The following is a 22,108-nucleotide window of genomic DNA, read 5'->3' on the forward strand; positions in this document are numbered from 1 at the left end:
AAAGTCGTCGGACGACGCTCGAGAACACAATATGGCCTGGAGTAGCACGGCTGCAAAGGCTTCCGCACTGCAGTTTGGTGACGTGGACGTGATACTGCCATACCCTCTTGTGGTAGAGATGACCATGGACCAGACCAACGTTAGGAGAGCTGAAGGCCAGAACCCTTCCAACGAATGCGGTGAGCCCTCCTGTTTGGCCATCGCCGTCCGCCTCCCATAGTACTGGGACCGGCATGCTTCGGTGTGGTTTCTTCGGGCCGAATTGCAATTTCAAGTTGCTGGTGTCCGCTCTCAAGCCCCAAAGTTTCTTCGCGCCGTTAAAGCGCTCTCGCCCGCCGCCATTGGCAACGTAGCAGATTTGTTGAACGCCCCATTGTCTGCCGCCGCCTACGGCAATCTCAAGGCAGCCCTGCTACAGCGCACAGCAGCTTCAGTGTTCTCGCATCCAGCAGCTTCTGTCTCCTGAAAAACTCGGCGACTGATGCCCTAGTCAGCTTCTTCGCCGAATGAGGCGGCTGCTCGGAGACAACGCGGCGATCCATCGACGACACGCTGTTGCGTGAATTGTTTTAGCAATGACTCCCGGCTGGCGTGCGGATGGTTCTGGCGACGGCCTCTACCATGGATCTAACCGGACTTGCCTCTTTGGCCGACAAAGTCATGGAAGTAGTCACCCCAACCATCGCAGCCACAACATCGTCTCCTGGTGACAATACAACCCTGCAAACCTTTCCCTGCTCTTCAGCAGCGCAATCTCCTTGACTCCTTGTGTCAGCCCCTGGAATGCATCATCTGTGCAGCAGAACATCGCCGCACGTCATCTCGACGCCCACGCAGCCGTAGTTCCAGTAAATTAAGGCGTACGGGCACACGCAATGAAACATCACCTACAACGTCTGGTGTTTGCTACTATACCACCGCCGTTTTGGAAACGACGCTCGTCACTGTCGGCGTCTCTGCGCTTGGCAGGGAAGCAGGCTGGCCGACCTCTAACGGCAATGAGTGGTCCGGCCCAAAACACAAGTCGCCTTTTCTACGTGACGGACAGAGTTATGGGACAACGGTTCCTAGTCGACACAGGAGCTGACGCCAGTATTCTCCCCGCCCACCACTTCGACCGAAAAGGGACACCTGTGTCGTTTTTGCAAGCTGTCAAAGGCATCAGGATTCCAGTTTTCTTGTCACGCTCAGTCATGCTAAACCTTGGCCTTCGACGAGCGTTCTGATGGATTTTCCTGGTTTGGCAGACGTCCGTCGTGCAGTAATTGGAGCAGACTTCTTGCACAACTACGGACTCCTTGTCGATGTTCAACGACGCCGTCTCATCTACTCCGTGACCCAGCTATCCGTTCCCGGCGTCTCATCATCAGACACATCGCCGATCGCACCTATTTCTGCAATGTTGGACGAACCTTTCGCCGCGCTCCTACGCGAGTTTCCCACCTTGACGCACCTTCCGGACTAGACGTAACCGGTGAAACATGACGTCTGCCATCACATCGTCACCTCCGGCCCACCAGTCTTTTTCCGACCCCGGCGTTTGTTCCTGGTGAAATTCAAGATCGCTCGTGTGGAGTTCGAACACATGCTGCAACTTTGCATCATCCGCCCTTCCTCCAGTAATTGGGCATCACCACTTCACATGGTGCCTAAGAAGACGGGAGACTGGCGCACATGGATTGCAAGGTTCAGCTGCCCATCCACAATAATCGTCGATCGCAGTCGGCAGTTTGACTCGGCACTCTTCAACGAGCTACTCAAACTACTCGGAACGACACGTTATCGCTCAACTGCTTACCATCCGCAGCCCAAATGGACACGAAAGCTGCTGCAACAGTGGGCGCTGAGATGTCAGATATAGGTGTAGCTTCTGGCCACCGTGTATAGCGGTCGATGCATGTGAGCAGGTAGCAGTAACCTTTCGAAGGTGCGAGAGGGCCAACGATGTCCAGGTGTACGGTGTCAAAACGAGCATTCGGTGGAAGAAAAGACTTGGCAGGCGGAATGGAGTGACGCTGGATCTTCGAGCGTTGGCACGACAAACGGCAGCGAACCCAATCGCGAACTTTTGCATTTAGCCGAGGCCAAACGAAACGACTGGAAAGAAGCTTCTGTGTTGCGCGTATGCCAGGATGCGACAGGTTGTGCACAGTTTCGAATAGACGTCTGCGAAGGGATGCCGGAATGTATGGTCTAGGTGTGTCTGTAGAAGTGTCGCAGACGACGGATGTACCATCTGGAGTCGCAACGACGTCCTCCAATTTCAGGGATGTTGACGAATTCCGGAGTGTACGAAGTTCGGTGTCGTCACACTGTTGACTGGTGAGTGAGTCGACATCGATGATGAAAGGCTCCGACGTGAACGTGGAAACGGCATTGACACGACTCGGAACGTCAGCTGGAACGTTGTCGGTGTCCTTGATGTGTCGGAACGTTGTTGTGAACTCGGAGATGTAGGAAAGGTGTCGACTCTTGCGGGGCGAGTAACAGGACGCCGAACGGTTCACTGGGTGCACAAGGGGCTTACGGTCTGTCAAGACAGTAAATGCACAGCCTTCTAGGAAATGTCGAAAATGTCTGATAGCCAGGTAAACGGCGAGTAATTCACGGCCGAACACGCTGTAGCGGGACTGTGCCGGCTTCAGTTTCTTGGAGAAAAAGGCAAGTGCATGATAATTACGTAGACGCTCGCGTCTACACGAGGCACGAGTGGCTGGCACGTACCGGCACAGGCTAGCGTTCCGAGAGAGATTAAAAATGCTACGCTAAGAGATCGGGTGTCGATCTGTCCTCTCCCGTGAGAGCCGTGAAACTTTACCGCGGTCTCCGTGGTCGCTCGTCGCCACACTTCCATAGATGTCCAAGCATTATTTGTGGATTACTGTGTACCCGGAATTTGGCGTAGCCGGCTGGGCTTTTCACTAGTTAGGCGTTCAGCGGAGGGTTTAACATGTAACTGTCAATACGAATCTTTCGGTAGAAACATTCGATAATAATTATCAAAGCGAGCGTTACATTCTTTGAAATCTGCTTAAGTTTTCTGGAATGGCACTTTGTATTAACCAATTGAAGGACGAAGCCAGAACAAGTGCTGGAGATATCCTGGAAGAGCGGGGCGTCATATACGCAGTGATACCACCGCGTGAACCACGCAACCGTGGCCGGCTTGCGTCCGTATCATGGCGCGTGGACAGGAATGGAGACGGGTAGGGAAGAGGGGTAAAGAATCTGGCAACGGCACTGCAGCAATGGAGACGGGTTGGAGGGGAGGCGTAAGTGTGGCGAAGGCGCCTGCGCACGTGGCCTGCGCTTTTGTGGTTACAGCGCCCTGCGCGTTGAAGGTGCCGGCATGCCTGCAGCAGCGGTTGCGGCACACGCATGGGATATTTGGTGACCGCATCGGTGCTTGCGTCGGCGTAGTGTTGTGCCGTATGAAAAAAAAAAGTATGATTCCATAATGTATTCAGCCTAAACAGCTTTGCTGGTAATCCGTCCCCATATGAATGTTGTGGCCCCACGAATTTTTCTGAAATTGGCCCACTTGTTAAAAAAACAATCGAGCGAACGCGCCAACTCCCGGAACGAAACTGCTAGTTTTGTCTTCGCATTTCGCCTCGCCACCCTGACAGTGGACGACCTTTGAAAGATGTAAATGATAAAATCGCATAAACTAAAATGTGGCAATTGTGCTTGCTGATGCAGTATTTGTAAACGAATACTGCGTGCAACAAGCGAAGGCGTTTTCCCTATCCCTCACCTCAATTTGAAAGTCTGCCGGTTTCGTCTTAGACGGCATGCGGCTGAGAGGCCGCTCGGCTGGCTCAGCCGCTCATGCGAGTTGTGGGCATTGTTGAGTGTTGTGTGCGTTGTCCTTGGCGTTGTTGGCCTTGGGGTCAATATTGTTATGGTGCAGGGAAAGAAGGTGACACGAACTAGGGGAAGACGAAGGCTCTGGCCGTTGCCTGAACGCTATATAGATCGCTTGTAAATATACATTATGGTATACTCGTAGCCCTGCTTTCTTCCAGCAACATTTTGATGGAAGGTGCGGGGTACAATCACGGAACTTCGCAGTGGACGTCATCTACCTGCTGTGCTGCGGGTCGGAGATTGAGTTTTGCATTTATCCCGCCGCTGCTGCCAGTTTGTTGGGAACGGGTAGCGTTTAGGCCGGTGATCCTTCAGCGAGAGGGATGAGTACGTCCAGGAGTAAGAGCGAGAGAAAAAAGGCTTTATTCTACATATTTACAGTGGCTCCAAATATGGAAGCCCACTCCATGGGGGAGCGCTTTGAAAGTCTCAGCTCACTACATGTCTGAGCACATATCAGAACATGTCAGGACACACCACTGCACGCAAGGTGTCTCCTTATAAAACATCGGTCTTCCCTAGTTGACCCGACTAGGGAATCGGAAGACCTTGATGCAGCCAATCAGACGGGCTGTCTTGTTCGCTGAACTCCGCCTCTAATGTTGCACCTTCGAAGCAAGGACGAGGCAATCTGGAAACACGGGGTTGACACTCCTTCCACGAAAGTCAGTGACCTGTTTCTTGCCCTCTGACAGTCATCTTGCCAGGGTCAGAGAATGGCCTTGCCTTTGCACTAATCCCCGCGTCTAACGAAGGGTGGCGGTTGTGGTCGGTCGCTTCTAAGCGAGCTTCTTTGTCATGGCGTCACTGCCGCTGTCGGGCACTGTCGCCGTCTGGACGACGCTGATGAAAGGGGTGGCATCGGAGGAAGCACCCAAAGAATGGGCACTGCCGAGTTGGGGCGCTTGTTTGCCCATCTCGTCGGTGTCTGGCACTGTCGCCGTCTGGGCAACGCTCATGAAAGGGCCTGCCTCGATGGGAAACAATCAAAGAATGCGCCCGGCCGATTTGGGACGCAACAGCTGCCACAATGGCAAATCAACCGACACAACTAACAACGCCTCAGCAGTCCATGTTAACGGTCATCCTCACTCATCCGCGGGACCCGGGGACATTTGTGGCACGGACAATGCCGACATCGAGGACTGGCTTACGATGTATGAGCGAGTGTGTGTGACAGCAACAGGTGGGATCCAACAATGATGCTAGCAAACCTGATATTTTATCTCAGAGGATCTGCGAAGCAATGGTACGATATACATGAAGCTGAGCTAATGAGCAGGGATGTCCGCAAAGAAAAAATTCGAGACCTGTTTGGCAGACCTGTCGGGCGTCAGGTGGCAGCAAAAAAAAAAAAACTTGTGTGCCGCGCTCAGACGTCCACAGAATCCTATGTCGTGTACATACAGGATGTGCTGGCCCTCTGTCGCAAGGCTGCTAACATCATGACCGAGGCAGACAAGATTGGTCACATAGTAAAAGGTATTGCAGACGATGCCTTCAATATCCTGATGTGTAAGGATTATGCCACTGTGGATGTAATTATAAACGAGTGCCGGCGCTTCGAACAAGCGAAGGGCCACCGCATCGCTCAAACTTTCGACAGATTGCCCATTACTGCCCCGACATCTTCGTGCGGAGACCGGCCGCGGTTCTTTCAGCCGACAGTACCGGAAGATACAACGCGTATCGTTCGCCGTGAGCTTGAGGCCATGGCTCCAGCTCCAGTTCGTTCGGCTGTCGGGAAAGCGTGCCCGCTACCTCACTTACACAAGCAGTCGTTCGGGAGGAAATGGCGAGTTTGGGCATTCCATCTCTCTGCTCGGTCCGCCATACAATCACCTACCACATTTCTCCAGCCGCTCGCTCCCAGACGCAAAGCTTTCCGCCACTCCATCACAACCAAGCTGACTGGCGCACAGCGGATGATGGACCCATCTCTTTTAGTTGTTCCGGCATTGGACACATCGCCCGTCATTGCCGCAGCCTCTAGTCGTTGCCTCCTCGGTGGTCGTCTCTGAGTCTCAACCTCCAAGTGCCAGACAAGCGCACTTTCTTGCCCTACACGCCGCCTTGGGAAAATCAACGCCGACAATGCTCCACCAAGATCCAGCTGCTCCCCGTCTCTGCAAGGTTGTCGCTCAGTTGCTACCAGAGTCAGACGTCCGGGTCTAATCCCCGTCGCTGTTTGCTACAGTGTGATAAAGCGAAGCTGTCTTATCCCCCACTTAGGGGCGGTTGTCTGCGGGCTGCTGTATGGCACAATGGCGGGTCCCGGGTGTGGTAAAAATCGGCACCGGATAAACATTCTGCAAAGCGAAGCAGCCCGGGTCTACATAAGGACAGACGTGGCCTCTAACACAAACACGCCTTCGCCATCATTCTCACGTCTTAGTTTCGTCACATTGGTTCATGTAGCCATCATTCAGTCATTGCCATGTTGCCATTTCATTGCCGTCAATCCGTTGTTGTCATGCTTTTGTCGTTATGCGATTATCATTTAGTCCTCATGCCCTTGTCGTCGTTCTGCCGTCATCAGGTAATGGTCATGATGAAGTCGTCGCCACACCTTCGTAACCGTGCCGACATCGTAATGCATTTGGTACTATTCTGCAGTCGCCACTGCATTGTCGTTGTGCACACTCGTCGTCATGCGGTCGTAGTCTTGCCATTATTGTCATGCCGTCTTGGTCGTATGATCGCTGTTGCTCTTTCGTCACCATCCCATAGTGGTCTGACATCGTCATCATGACATACTTGTCATACCTTCGTTGTCATAGCATCACCCTTTTTTCATCACCAGTCCATCATGGTTATCCTTTTGTTGTCAACTTGTCATGCATGGTATCCGCACGTTAGAGAGCCCCAAGTTGAAGTTGACTGTTTTCTCGTGAAAATGCATCCAAATTGACTGTTTGCGTGAGTGTGTGTGTTTTTTTTTTTACTTGCATAGGGGCGCGCTAAAGAGGAGCATTCCTCGCAAATACCACTGAAGCTTCGCCTAAAGGATGCCCCCGTCGCATGATATATCGAATAAACCGAATTTATATCGAATAAACGAAACTGGTAACATGGTTATCTGCATAAATGCAACAATGTTAGCACACTTGCGCTAAATGGAGCACATATTTTTGCAAACGTAGCTTAAGCGGAACTTTAACTTCCACCTACCTTATCAATGTACAGAACAGGAAATGTCCGACCAACATATCAAATGGTGTTGCTGCAAATAGTGGAGAAAATTAAATCTGCCAAGCAGTTGCGGGAAAGTAAACTCAAAATAAAGATGCCGACTTGCGACGGCGTTTCTCTTATGAGGATGTTGCTATAGGAAAGTGATGAACCCTGAGAAGGGAGGAGGAAGAAAGGAATATCTTTAACTCGGGCTGTCACTTCTGCCTCGTTGAAATCGTCAGGAATACGAGATCTCGGATGGTGCCATTGTTTCATACTCTAAGGAGGGAGTTGAAAATTGGCTAAAGTTTGTAGCGAAGAATACGATTCTGTTGACGATTCTATTCTAAGTAACTGTAGCATTGCGCATTACTGTTTCGGACCAGATGCTATTTTGAACGCAAGATACGCGCAAAATTTTTAAAGGTAATTTTGCGCACGAACGCAACCTTGCGTTAAAAAAAAGCTATGCAGCAATGAAAATAGAGCACTGTAAAATATTTATTTACCTGAGCGATATCAAAACAGTGTAATGCTTTTTGAATAATACAATTTTTCATTTCTGTGCCGCTCGCTTAATTGAAACTGCGGATAAATGGAACAAATATTTCTGCCCCTTCGAGTTCAGTTTAAGCGGAGTCTATAGTGTATTTTTTGTTGGAGTAAGAATATTTATATGTATTGCTTTTTTATTTATTTATGAAACCCTTTCGAGAACGAAACTGGTTACGAGTTATGGGCACTGGTTAGGGTTAATACACATTAGCTTAATCGTTATATATGGGTACCACTGCTAGACTCTTACTTAGCGTTCGCGGCGAGAGACCGACCAAAGACCCACTGACTGAGTGAAGCTGACGTTTAAGTACGACTTGTCCGATGGTGCGATTTGAACCTTGACTTCCCTCGCCTCATTCCCGCGATGAACAAGCCAATGTGCTAAAGCGTGACAGTGCCCGCCTCTCTTCGTATCTCGGTTGCCCGAGTCAACGCCACCTAGGCTGACAAGGCCTCGGCACTCGGAGAGAGTGATGTCACGCAGCTGGGATCAGTGGGTGCTCCGGAGAAAGAGTTTAATGAGGGATCCGCGAGTATTTTGTTATTGGACATAGCTGAAAGTACGGCGTGCAGAGGATATTTAGGAGGTTTATGCGTCACTTCTTTACACACCATGGTATTGAACATCAAGAAAACAAAAGTAATGAAAAACGTCGAAACGGAACAAAAATATATCCTGCAAAATCCTGGATATCCTGGAGCACGCAGCATATATAATACCCGTGCCACACGGACAAAGTTAAGTGCACTTTGAGTGAGTGCACTTGGCGGTGCGCTGCTACACGAGAAAGAAAAGTGTTCTTTCAAATTGATGGCCATGGCGACCGGGAGTCAGACGGGAAAGCATATATTTATTAATATAAAAATGTGTGCACGAAAACAGTTTATTATTGTTAGAAACATTTACAATCCACCTTTATAAGCGCCGGCAACGACGGAAACTTGACCAGCAAGAGTCAAAAATGACTCGATCCACCAAACAACTGCGCAGTCATTACCCGGCGTGGTCGTGAACAGCCCGAGAGCAAGAGTAGTTTTTTGCTGTTCTTATTGTTTTCTTGCGGTGTGGCACATTTTATTATCTTGTAACGTTAGCAATTTAAAACAATGTTATTAAAAATTACTCCTGACTCTTCTTTCAATATCACTTTATGTATCTTCTAAGCATTGCTAACGAGGCTACACACTTCGCCGCCGCGAAGTGAGTTCGCCGAGCACACTCGCCGGCGAGTGCGCTCTGCTGTGAGTATCGCTAAGCGTTCCCGTGTGGCAGCCAGTGAATGACACTAGCTGCGAAGTGCACTCGCTCAAGTGCACTTTACTTTGCCCGTGTGGCACGGGTATAAGAATCGTGGAGCTGCATTATTGTTGAGTTTTTTTTTTCTTCTTTTCTTTACGTATATTTCTTGTCAGTGTCAAAAACTGTCATTCATTCATTCATTCATTCATGTGACCACAAATGTTATTGAACAAAATGTGCACGTTGCACCATATTACATGCCTCATTGCGGCTTCATTTAATTGTATAGTCCTGTTGGGAGCTTCTGGGAGTTCCCCATGGGGAGCTTCTGCCATAATTTGTACAACGCACCTGTATACATCTACCCCCCCCCCCCCCCCCCCCGATGCATTTGTGTCCGTGTACAAAAACTCAACCAATCAGCCCAGGCCGTGGGGGTAAAAAAATCCAGAAAGCTCGCCTTAGCGCATAGCGTTCGCCGCAAGCGTTTCCCGGTGAAGATTATGGTTGCATAAGCTGCAGTTGCCGGGAAGCAGCAACTGTAGCATACGAACGAGGGAGTGACGCAACTACACTTTCGTATGTAAGAGTACCCGCCTAGCAACTGATTTGTGTTGTGTCAGTGCTATGGGAAGGCAACGTATAGTCAGGACTCCTGAAGAGCAGCGTGCATACGAGGCACGGCGAAAGTGTGGTTAAGTGCATTTCCCGTTACCCTGCTCCACTCTTTGTAGGTGCACGAAGTAGCGGCGCAAGCCAAGTCGCTGGCCGTTGAAACGCCTTAGGCTAATAATTAGGTAAAGTGCATATGAATGTCGCCATGTGAATCATTTTAAGCCACGTAACAATGGGTAATCGTTCTAGTTGCTGTTTACAGCTTCGCTGTCCAACCAGCTTCATAGCGTGAATTATACCAATTTTTTTCTTTAATATTACGCAACACTGCTCTTTATTGGGTAGTGAGGACTTGTGCTTGGATGTACGATTATATGAAACGTTATAAGTACCAGCGGGCCGTTTAAGTTGTAGGACAGATGACAAGCTATTCTGCTTTCGTGATTTTTCTTTTTTTTTTCTACCTTTTTTTTTTCATGCTGATAACTGAGTGCTATAATGGCTGCTCTTCTTTCCCGCAAGACATCACGTGACCACTTAGAACTTGACAGTAACATGGGCCCTGCTTTTAGATTCCAGTGAATTTTCTTCTTTTGACTTTAAACATACGCCTAAAACCCCATAAACATATAAACCATATACTTCTACGTGCAGGAAACGGTGAGAAAGAATGCAAACCGTGTCTCGGCAGCGGCCGACTTCGTTCAGCACTGGCAATACAGCGACTACGGTGTACGATACATCGAAGCAGTGCACGATCATCCCTACCTCCTGGAACTTGTGCGGGATGGTGCAGCGGTTTCCAACGGCCAAGCGAAGGCTATGATCAGGGAAGCCTTGCAGCAAATACGATGGTGCGGCCTCGACGAGTTCATGAGGCTGGCCGGAGTGGTCAGATTGAAGGTCGAGTGCATCGGTCGTCGCCGCAACAGGGTTCAGCTCACCGACATCGGGGAGCACTGCTGGCGGCAGATCCGCCAATACCTGAAACTCTGCGATGTCGTAAGAGTCTGAGAACACCCGAGTGAGTAAAGTGCATTTTTGGTGTCCTTATATGTTCTATTATTGTGAAATTTGTGGGAATATTCCTAAATAGCGTGTATTTTGCGGATATTTATTTTATAGCGAAGCTTTCTTTTCTCTTCCTTCGACCTTCCCACTGATGCTGTCTTGCGTGCCGCTAACGCCGCGTGAGGAGTTATAGTTCAGAGCATGCACATACGTACATGGCAGGAGTGTGGCGGAAAGGAAAGACGACACGAGAAGTTCGTTTGCACATTTGCACTGCATCGCATGTGCATAATGCCGTCTGGAGCTTCCTGGGCGGTGCCACAATACCCTCTTGATGGCTGTAATTATACGTGACTACGCGCAAAAGCATTGGAGTCATCCCACGCCAAACAACCAGCGTTTTCTCGAACATTTCAGATATAGCTGGAAAAGAATTTACACATGTTTGTAGCAGTTCAAAACTTTTTCTACACATTTTTTTTTTCTGACAAAAATTTTGTACCATTTTGGCAGCAATTATCCCTCCCCAGCTGAGCCATAAGGCATCAATCAAAAAAATTTTTTTCAGAGGGACATTATATGGTTCATTCGTTTAAATGGTGTGTATGGCAAGATAATGAAGCGATATGACTGCCAAAATAACCAGTATTTCAAATATTTTAACTCTCAGTGCTTTTGGCACCGGCAAAAGCCGGTGAAATTGCAAAGTTAGATTTTTTGTTATTTTCTCAGAATGCCGAAATGTTCCGAAGCCATAAATTATATACAGAATGGCAGCCAGATTGACGTAGTATAGTAAAAAAATATTTGAAGCTTTGAAGCGGCCGGGTGCGTAAGGCGCGGCTGAGTGCAGCTGAGCGCGCCCTGTCTTCAAAGCGATCTGCGATGGGTACAAAGTCTAGGCGCGCTGAGAGCTGATAGCTTCGTGTGCGCTGTGTTCTTAGTTCGTATTGAAGCGAGAGACAGCACGAAGCTCAATTAGCTCGCTGCTGCTGCTGCTGCTCTTCCTCACGCCAACGTTTTGACAGCGAGTGTCAGCAGTCATCGAGTGATGTGTTAGTTTGCCTGTGCGTGCGTGACACCATGGTTGTTAATTTAGTCTACACGACCGGTAAAAGTGCTATCGTTGCTTTATGTAGCTGTCTAATAATTTGTGGCCGCAATCGATGCTTCGCCATTCGGGTGAAACAGCGACTTTCCACTTATTCAACGCGTTGCTACTCTGCAAAGGAAGTCAAGTGGGTTACAAGTTTGAACGAAGCAAATAATTATTATTTATTTCAGCACATGACCATCAGCTAGCCATTAAACAACACAGTTGAGATCTTCATCTGTGGTATTTGGTCATATGCATCACAGTAAAGCTTCTGTAAAGGACGGTTACCAGTATGCATGCGGGATGTTTCAAAATACAATAAAGGCAGGTCGACGATACCCATTAGTAGTAGGAGAGGTGGATTTAACCTTGAACTACGTATTGGAATATCGTTGGGCAGGTTATTTACGAATGCTATAAATATAAATTTTGTTTAAAAGCTTGCAAGCTTGCTTCCAGTAATTCAGCATTATAGTAGCCTAAGTGTGGTATATTACGAAAAGCTTATCGAAGTAAAGGAAAATGGCATCGGTTCATACGTTGCCCTCAATATGAATGCGAAGATCATAGACAAAATTGCCAGCTTGGTTTTACGAAGAATTAGATCTATTAACTTTAACTTAGCAATGTTGCTGAAATGCCCAAAGCATGTGCTTCTTGTCGCTCGATCTAATTTGCCGCTCGATCTAATATTAGTCTAATGCACTAATATTAATTAAGAGTACGCGAAAAAAAAAAGAGCATTGATGGATTTTGAAAAAGAATGATAAAGAAACAGTGGACAGTATAATGTATAATGTTATTACCTGCTGGTAAACTTGGCTGAATATTGCCAGTTAGTATACCACAAACACTTTGTCGGTGCAAGATACGAGTACACCGCCGTTAGAAGGCCCCGCGACGATACAGTCGAAGGTGTCTTAGCGTACTTGTGCACTCACTCCAGGTTTTCAGTCGACATCATTGAGAAACTTGAATGCTCGGGATCAACTCTGATGCGGAATGTGGGGTTTATTTTGGATGTTCAGGTGAGGTTCACCATCATGCCCAATGATCCTGTGGTTGACAGTCGGTTCAAAACTTCAATTTGTCTCAGTCGAAAATCTCATGTCTTTGGTACTCAAAGAACTGTCAAAAGTTATGACCGATGAACATTCAGGAATTCCAGAGCGTATTGGATAATCGAACGTTCCGGAGTGCAAATATGTGTACTTAGCTTCTGTGGATGTTGGGCGCCCCCTTTACTGCATATATTTATTTTTCACTTTCATGGCCTCAAGGTATTACAGAGAGGAGTGGAGGTAATTGGTGACAGCTTCTTTGAATTTAGTGACGTGAGAGATGGAAACGATGGCGGCTAGAAGGTGGTTGCAATGGTCCGCAATTCTTCGTGTGAAAGGAGTTAAAGTAGACATTGGTGCGGCTCGATGGGACAGCAACTTTGTATCGATCAGTGTGGGATGACACGTAGGATGGATGATGGAACAGGTGGTCTTTAAGCATGAAGTTAGTGTAATATAGCTTTTGGAAAAGACAGTCGCAGACGCAGTAATATAAACCAATACTGTGTGAAAAAAAAAAGGCGCAATACGAAGCCCGTAAATAATGAGATGGTGCTTGTTTGTCAGAGCGTTTACAAATTTGTCATGGTGTCCACTCACATTGAACTTCAGATAAATCGTGTAACCTACTCAATTTTTTAAATTCCATTTTAAAGAGGAAATGAACTAAATATCACAATACAGCAATTTAGTGGGCTGTGTTCCTTAAAAATTATAATATATCTTCATATTCTTAGCGGATTTTATTAATAATTGAGCCTATGCATTCCTAAAGGGCAGTATTTTACGCTTACGTATGCCTTGTATGTCTTATGACAGTTATAGTTTTAGTGCTTGTTTTGCACGACATATGGCTTGATAGGCACAATCGGTCATTCGCCGCATTTGGCTAAATGTTGCAAATACTACACACATACTGTTTAAACTGAAACTGGTAAGGTCGCCACTGTACCCTGCATGCAAATTGCGCGAGGACATAAGTCTGCCTTATCTGCGCTGGCAGGCTATTTACACTGCAAAAAAAAAACAGCCCTAATGTCCACACTGATAATTCATCAAATACTGTCATCTTTTGATCTAAGACATGTTATTGGCCCATGGCCTAATGCCGCCTGTGCACCTCGTTCAAAGGAGTCATATTTAAACTTACTCAGGCACTGGTCTCCTTGAGACACTTTAGTTTGTTGCGTGCTGTGGTATGCTTTATTACGACATGCACTATGCATATTATTTCAATTTTCATCATAACCATGCTGGAGTACCATGCTAGGCGTGTGCCGCACGCCAGGCATACCCCTCAAGGATTCATTAAAGAGCCCTCTCCTTGATGGGCTTTGCTACGCCAATGCGTCGCCCCCGCCTATTCTTATAACACCGTCTTAGGAGCCTTAGCGCAGCGCTGAACCTTTGCTATCGCTTTTAATACTCTCCATTCATGCTAAACCGGCAAGTTTGTTAGTGTGATTTTTAATGTGGCCCTATACTGGAGCCAGTGCAACCGTCGTGGCAACCACGAACCTCACAGCATTAAAACCGATACGAGCTAAACAATGACTGTCCCCAGCAGCATGACCGAGCATGTCTATCGGGAAGCTATAGCCGTCGTTTTACTTTCACAATAATCCTCCGATTATTTATACCTTCTTGTTGTTTTACTTGCAGCTTGCAGTTACCATCGGTGAAAGATCCGGGAATAACGTGAGAATAATTCGAGACTGTCCACTGCCACTTTGTATACAGCGGCTGTAGCCAGGTACGAAAACGTTTCGGGCAACGGCGGTTCCGGTCGGGCCAGAAATATCACTGTCACCTATAGGATCCCACCGAATCTGGACGCGGTGATGGTGCTTCTGGTCTCCGCCCACTGACCTGTTCCAGCGTGCTGTTGACAGGCACCAGTCGAAAAAGCAGACTGCGCCATCGGCATGTTTTGAGCCAACGTCTTGTACAGCTAGTGCCCAGAGCTGCGGACAGGCCTGCACTGCCAGCGATTCGACCAATCATGGAGGAGTCCTACCATTTATTACACTCCAGTGGCATAGCAAGAGAGGGGGGGGGGGGGGGGGCTCGCAGGGTCGTGTCCCCCCCCCCCTGAAATTGTTGTTAGAGTGCGGCCCTGCCCAACTGCTTTCTCACCATTCCCACCCTCGGTCAAATGCAGAGTCAGTATGTGCCGTGAAATGCGCTGCATCGTGTCGGCGCATCCCGTTTCCTGATTGGGCACTGATTAGGAAAGTTGCGACTATAACAACTGCCTGATGACCGTTCATCGTCCTATGTAAATATAATATCTTGAGAGAGAGAGATAAATGAGATGCGAAAGGCAGGGAGGTTAACCGGAAGGTAAATATCCAGTTTGCTACCCTACACTGGGGAAGGGGTAAGGGGAGACGGAAAGATAAAGAAAAATGCACACACCTAGAGAGGGAGATAAAAAAAAGAAAAAAACACACACACACACAAAGGAACTCAGGAGCGTCACAGTCGTTCAAACAGGTCGCTTGACCGGAGGAACTTCAGTAGCGCCCTCGTCGCCTTCTGCTGTGAAGACCGTATCAGTCGGCATTCTAAAATCGTCTGCTCAGAAAGCGGCCGGTCGTCGAGGCGTGCCAACTCCGTTACGAGCGACTGTCTCTGGGAGCTGTAGCAGGGACAATGACACAGGATATGTTGGAGTGTTTCCTCGCTGCCGCAAGTATCACAGGCAGCACTGTCGGCCATTCCGATGCGACAAGCAAAAGCATTCGTAAAGGATACTCCAAGCCACAGTCGGCAGAGAGCAGTTGTCTCGATTCGAGGAAGTCCAGATGGAATGCGTAGTCGGAGGGATGGGTCCAGGCGGTGCAGTCGAGTATGTTGGAAACCAGGTGTGTTCCACATGGCTCGTGTGGAATCACGCGCGATTATGCGAAGCTTTGTTACTGCATTGGCTCTTGATAGCGGGATAATATCTTGACGTTCAGCTGACATCTACCGGTAACAGGTTCGCGAACCCGCGGCCCCAGGTTAGCAAAATGGACAAAGATCGCTGAGACTCATTTACAGAATATATTTGTTGCTTGTGGCTCACTCGGGCTTGCCGAAATTCTACCCAGCCAGATTCACTCGGGCTCACTCACCAGCTTCATACTCAGGCAAGCCCACCTGAACTCGGGGACTCAAGCTCAAACTCGTCACACTCATACTAACAACATGGGCTCATACTCCACTTAAACTCATAGAATCTACCGCTTACTTGATTCGAAATCGCAGGTTTACAACTCGTCTAAAGTATAAATGCACCTCAAGGCTCGATGATTCATAAGCAAGATTAGAGCTCCGTTCAGTCACGTTCCCATTCACATCTACTCGCAAGCACTGCCAAGCTCCACTCAGTTGCGCATTCGTCCGCTCAAACTGTCTCGTACTTATCCACTCTCAGTCGCATACACACACCCTCATTGTCAGCCACTGATATAGTCAAGCTTACGTTCCTTTATATACTGAACGGCACTCACTCATGTTGACGTTGTCACACTGAGTCACGCCCACGCTCTGGTGCACTCGTGCTCGCCCACAGCCGTACGCGCTTCCTCCATACTTAAGCATACCACGTAATTAAGCCTGAATCTAAGTTAGTGCCATTTCACCAGCATGCGTAAATGCGTTCGATTCTGAGTCAGTCTATGTGATTACGGGTAGATATTGGGGCTTTTTTGAATGTTGGATTCTGCATGAGTTAGCGAGTCTGTATCTCACACTTGACTACCGCCATGTTTTGTCAAGTTCGAGAGAATAAGTTTGAAGCTGAATTTGGGTGATCTCTAAGAATGTGAGCCTGTGTGTTCGCAAATGGTGTCCGTTATATCTGGTAAACTTGAGCAGGGACATGTGAAATTTTATGGCTTTTGAATCAAAGTTTGAAGGTGTAAGCTGTCCCGTGGTCAATTGTGTATCAAAGTTCTTGTGCAGTGCACTTGAGCTATTTCATATGTATTCCGTGTGCTCCCTGCACTTACGGTGTGCATGTTTATGCTAAAAATACGTACGAATTGTGATCAACAGATGCTTTCCTATCTAGTAACCGTTCTATTGAATTTGCATAATGTATTTTAAGAGGGTGAGATCTGTTTTTTTTCTCCCTGTGCAATCAATCTTGGAGAGCAAAATCTAAGGTACCTTTATTTTAAATTTTTCTTGCTGGATTGTTCTGTGTTGTTGCAACTTTGTGGTTATTGTTAAGTGTGTTCGTACCAGCCATGTTCTTTGTAGGGGGCGTAGACCTTCGGCCCAGCCTGTGAAAAGTTTTTTTTGTCCTACGTTTCCATCTTGATGATGTAAATAAATGTTTCTCTCTGTCTGTATGGTTTCTCCTCGATGTTGAACTGTGGCCTTCATTCACGATTTCTTAATGTCTTAAGATAAACAGATATATATAAATCTGTCAGCAATAACAAATAACTCGTTCAGCGACGATATGTCATAATTTACCTCCGAAATACGGCTACTTAATGATGTAAGTTAATCGCCTGCTGATCTAACATGAACTTTTCACAGGATGCCTAATGAAGTTAACTGCGTTCTTTGTTGCCTGCATCGTAACATTCATCTAGACGACCTCCCGTTAGTGCGCTTGCTTATCGTGCATTATTCAAAACTTGAGTGCGCGTGTGCTGTTGAGGATCTCCACCAAGGTAACTGTAACAAAACGCTAGAGGTTATCCTGAACCAGTCGGCGCCATTTTTTTAGTACTCCGTATTTTTTAGGTGTCAGTGAGCTAAAATATCGCGATAATCTTACCCGAGTTTTCACCACGGCACAAACATAAGCTCGTCCTTGCCTGTTATATAATCATTATAATCTGCTACCTCTCACCACCGCCCTCAGCTTATTTTCATTCAAATCGCACCACCCATGTTGAAGCTGTACATTTCGCTCTGAGGACTACGCCCATTCTACCATTTTCCATTATACCACTGCAAAACATGAAAGCCTTTCATTCCACGCTGTGTTCCATTCCAGTATCCTCAACTTCAAAACTACCACCGCACCTCTGCACAATTAATACTGTATAATAACCCACTTTTCATGTAAAACTACCGTCGCCTTTCAAAAGTTTATGAAGGTAATACCCGAGTTCACTAAAATTTAGGAATTTTCACTATCAAGCAATCGCTAAGTTATGTTTTTTTGTTTCCTTTCAAACGCGGCAAACCTGATTTCAATTGGTTCAGCCGACTCCTATCAGGGATGTCAGATGTCTTTGAGTGTTCTTGAGAGCTCTTCAAGGCGCACCCGACGGTTTTGTCACGCTCGCTTCTCGTGAATGAAAACAAGAAATAAATAATTAATTGATGGATTGGCTGAGCAATTGATTGATCGACTGAGATAGGAACTGGGCCCAAGCTAGCACTTCCCCGTAAGTTTCTTTTTTTTTTCTTGGCAGCGTGGTTGCAGAAAGCCGCATAATAGTATCAGAAGTACAATAGCTGCTCCAATTAGATTTTAGGAAACTGCTCATTTAAAGATTGGCCGAGCGTAAGACGATAGGCTAGGATGAGCACAGACTCGCCACTGATGTTAACGAAACGAAAGTTCGGATGATTTATACTCTATACATGCATGCCGCGTGACTCGAGCTTTGGGCTGTACCACATTCTTGGCCCGTGGAAAAGCACCACCCGCCTCTATACGAAAGTGCTGTTGGTGCTTCTAAGGTTCACAGGCCTTAACGAAACCTCGCGAATAGGTTTATTCTGTATGCGTGTGTGTGTATGAGCTGTATGTGCGTTTATGCGATCACTGTGTATACCATATTTTGCACGTAAATGGCGCGACCATGATTATAACGCGAGGGGAGACTTTCGGTCTCACGAAGAAACGAAAAAAAAAAAATCATTAGTCATTTCACTCTTTGAAAGTGGATGACCGACGAAGCTGTTTAGCGCACGACACAGAAGTGGCAGAGTTTTGAACAAAGGTACGAACATGTTGTCCTGATCAGTGGACATCGTGATGATAAGTACGAACACACATTCGCGTATCACCTCTGTTATTAAATCTGTCCGTCACTGAAGGCGGACATACCCCCTTAAGCAATGGCTCATACCTCCGTAAACGCGGCATCCCCATTATTGATGACACAAGTGAAATTCTACGCTGGAATGATGAGCGGTAACGTAGCCATCTCTGGAAGAAGACCACGAACGCTTGAGCAGTGGCACGAGCGCGTTCGCACGGTTGCGCCGAGGGGTTCCAACCTTTCCCCTTGGTCACCTTATCAGGCGCACACTACGTCACGCACTACGTCACACATTCACAGAGAGACATCGTTTTAGACAGAGGTGGCCGTTAAACCGAGCTCCGACACGAGCGGTGATATGCGTTTGCTTTTGTTGTTGGCTCTTTCACTCTTAGTTTTTAGGGGAGAGTATTTCCGCGCGGACGCCATAAAATCCCGGATCCTAGTCATAGAAAGCTTCGCTGTAAAAAGCACCTCCACCACTTTATCAGACCAACACCGACCAAGCTGTCAAGCGCTTTTATTCCAAAAAAGGAAACGCCCCAGCTCATGCGCGAAGTAGAACAGGGATGATGATGGCTATGTACAAATGAAAACGACGAAGTATGTTAATAGTGCTTACAATTAATACATTAAATTACAATTATAATGCCAACTATTGTCGCAAAGCACGATAAAGGACAAGACGAGTGCATGCAGTTTACTCCTTGTCACAGGTGACGTCTTGGACACTGTTGGCGACAACGGCGTCGTCCTCCATTTCACCATGGTTATTGGACAGGCGGCACCTCAGAAGTGCCCACTGGCCAATCCAACACTGTGAGGCCATGTTCGATTTTGTGTGTTGGAACACAGCTCTCTACGTGGTAGCGATCGCGGTGACACGTGCCTAGTGGTTTAGGTCACAGCAGTTTCGCTCACAGCAGTCACAGCGAGAAAAAATTAACTCGTTATATTCGTATCACGAACTCGAATTTAATGCAAGGCGAGTTCTAAGACCAAAAAAATTGAGAAATGGAAAAATAGGAAACGCATTATATATATGCAAATACGGTATTACCCACCGTAACTGTAGCTGTATTCCAGGCGATGAACGGGGCCTACATCTCCAGCGTATCACTAAAGTTTTCGTGTCTCTGTTTCAAGTGCAGAGTCGGCACATTGGTACTTTTTTGCAGGCTTGGGGTTGCAGCAGCTGCGACGAAGCACGAATCCAAATGAGTGGGGCTCAGTAAAAAATAATTTTATTAACTTGCACTACAACAATTTCAACAAGGACAAGTCAACTCGCGATGGTTTGTCACAGTGCCGAGGAGTTCCGGGCAAAGACGGGATGGGACGCGCACCATATCCGTCAGAGCCTCGCGAAGCATTCCTGGCGAACCACCATGTCGGAGTGAAGTTCGCTGACGGACCGGCAACCTGCGAAATAGAAGTACAGCGAAGCATCATGGTGTGGGGAGATCAATGCAGCGTTACAAAATTGTGACCAACGGAAAGCCAGTGTGTTGACGTTTCGTTTGAATATGGCGTTTATCTAGTATACAGATTTGACGGGAGGGTCTTGCGAAACCGATAGAGGGCGCGAGGGGAGAGACGGGAGTTGGTTTGAGGAATGAGGAAGAATACACTACACTCCATATCCCAAGTCGCACGCAGCGCTGTAGAAGCTGCGGGACTCCTTAGCCAATTTCCTAGGAAGGTCGAATGCCCCTCGAGATGTACTCATCCGCGTCGCATCGTTTGCTCACCGCCACAGTAAGCAGTATAAAATGTGCGTGCACAAGGGTCCTAACTTGTCACATATCGCTTTAACGTATTGTGCACCAAGAAAAAAAAAAAATTTCAAATCCCACCGACAGTCAGACGGTTACGCCCAAACCTATATTCCGCTGCGCAAGGATATTGCGTCTGTACGCTTCATATCATCGGCAGTGCTGCAAACGACTTGCAGGATAGGCGCGCTGTATACACTCGGCACCTTGGTTCAATGTCAATAAAGAATAATGTCTGTAGCTCTCCGATCTAGTGACTCTACTTTATATACCACCTATCTCACTTTGCTGAAAACATATATGTAAGTTACCAATATTCTCGTTATTCTCGTTAATTTTCCCATAAATATAGTCGCTAGATCTCGTTTACCTTGCGTTGTCAAGCTTCTCCTGGGAGGAGGGGGTTAATAGTCGTTGTTGGGTAGTGTTAGGATGGCCGCCCCCCCCCCCCCCCCCCCCCCCCCCCCCCCGTGGCACTTATTATGAAATGGTGGCGGTCATGTTCAGGAACCAGTGACTTGAATTAGCTTTCATTTGAGAGAACATGGTCTTGAGGTCTCTTGAAGGTTTGCTGCAATGAACTTTTAGTATACGTGTTACCTTATCAGCATATCAGTGCACTCACTAACACCGAGAGCAAGGTCGATAAGGACGGAATTAGTAATTTAATTTATCACACAAAATGATAAATTGTGACCAGAGTTATTTGACCATGGTTTTGCTGCGATAGGAGATAAAGAAGTGTTTCGTTTCGACGTCGAAAAGGTTATGAAGAACGCCGTAGATTGCAGGGAGGTGGAGTAATATTCTGCCGCCTCGGGTCCAACAACATGCAATGAAATTGAGCATGTTTGAGTTTCTGCACTCTCTCTAATCAGGACACCGCTGTCAGGGATCGTTATCAAACGCGCGACGTTGGGCGCGGAAGCTGAACGCGACAGGCAATGTGCCCACGCATTATGCAACCGACTGTTACAATTAAAGAAGATCACCGACCGTTACGATTAAACAAGATACCATAGTTAAAGAAAACGATCGGAATAGTCATTGTATTTTTCAATGCTGAGGCATTATTAGGCGCAAAATAAAAACACAGAGAACAACAAGAAAGAGATAGGGCATAGCACTGACATTTTATATCGGTACATCAGGCAACAAAACACACATGAAAAATGCAAATAATACGAATTATATCCTAGACAAAAGCAAAGATGGCGTTCGCTTCATTTAACTGTCGTGGAACATACGAAATGCATGCGTCTCGTCATCCACGACAACGACTGCACTGAGCATACTCCTGTGGCCACTTGGTTATTGTGGCGACCAGTTTCCTTGTTTTGGGCAAAACTGTTTGATATAAACACATTTTAATTACGTATCTATAGTCAGTTGGTCACACCCAGCGAAAGCGCCCAATGGCGCATTTTTTATCACCATCAAGTTGTCTCATCAGACAATGTTATGAAAGGTCCGAAGTCGAGCTTTTTTCGTGAATCTTCGCTTTGCACGTATTCTCTGCTTTCTTGTTACTTCCCGTTACTGCAGAATATTGAATACTAATTCCGCAAATACGAGATCGAATCATGTCAAAAAGTGCGTCAAGTAGGGACTGCCTTCCATACTCCTCGCATTTTATAGTTAATTAATAAATAACTTCTGCTACATGTCGAAAAGAGCCGCGCTGCTTTGCACTTTTTGCAGCCATT

At 47.1% G+C, this 22,108-nt stretch overlaps 1 protein-coding gene across 3 annotated transcripts in view; it reads left to right on the plus strand.

Annotated features, from left to right (window-relative positions):
- The window catches only part of LOC125945536 (uncharacterized), a 55,000-nt gene that overhangs the window by 11,400 nt on the left and 21,492 nt on the right, over positions 1 to 22,108 (plus strand). The window contains exons 4-5 of one of the 3 annotated variants that reach the window (XM_049667398.1): positions 10,112 to 10,481; positions 14,288 to 16,958. The exons of 1 other annotated variant lie outside the window; for it this stretch is intronic. In XM_049667398.1, the coding sequence (XP_049523355.1) occupies positions 10,112 to 10,471 (360 nt within the window). In that variant the 3' untranslated portion in view covers positions 10,472 to 10,481; positions 14,288 to 16,958. Of the gene's footprint in view, positions 1 to 10,111; positions 10,482 to 14,287; positions 16,959 to 22,108 lie in introns of those variants that run through there. One more of the 3 variants, XM_049667399.1, reaches the window with a different exon arrangement.

This window comes from Dermacentor silvarum, chromosome 5, assembly GCF_013339745.2.
Source record: "Dermacentor silvarum isolate Dsil-2018 chromosome 5, BIME_Dsil_1.4, whole genome shotgun sequence".
Classification (NCBI taxonomy): Eukaryota; Metazoa; Arthropoda; class Arachnida; order Ixodida; family Ixodidae; genus Dermacentor; species Dermacentor silvarum.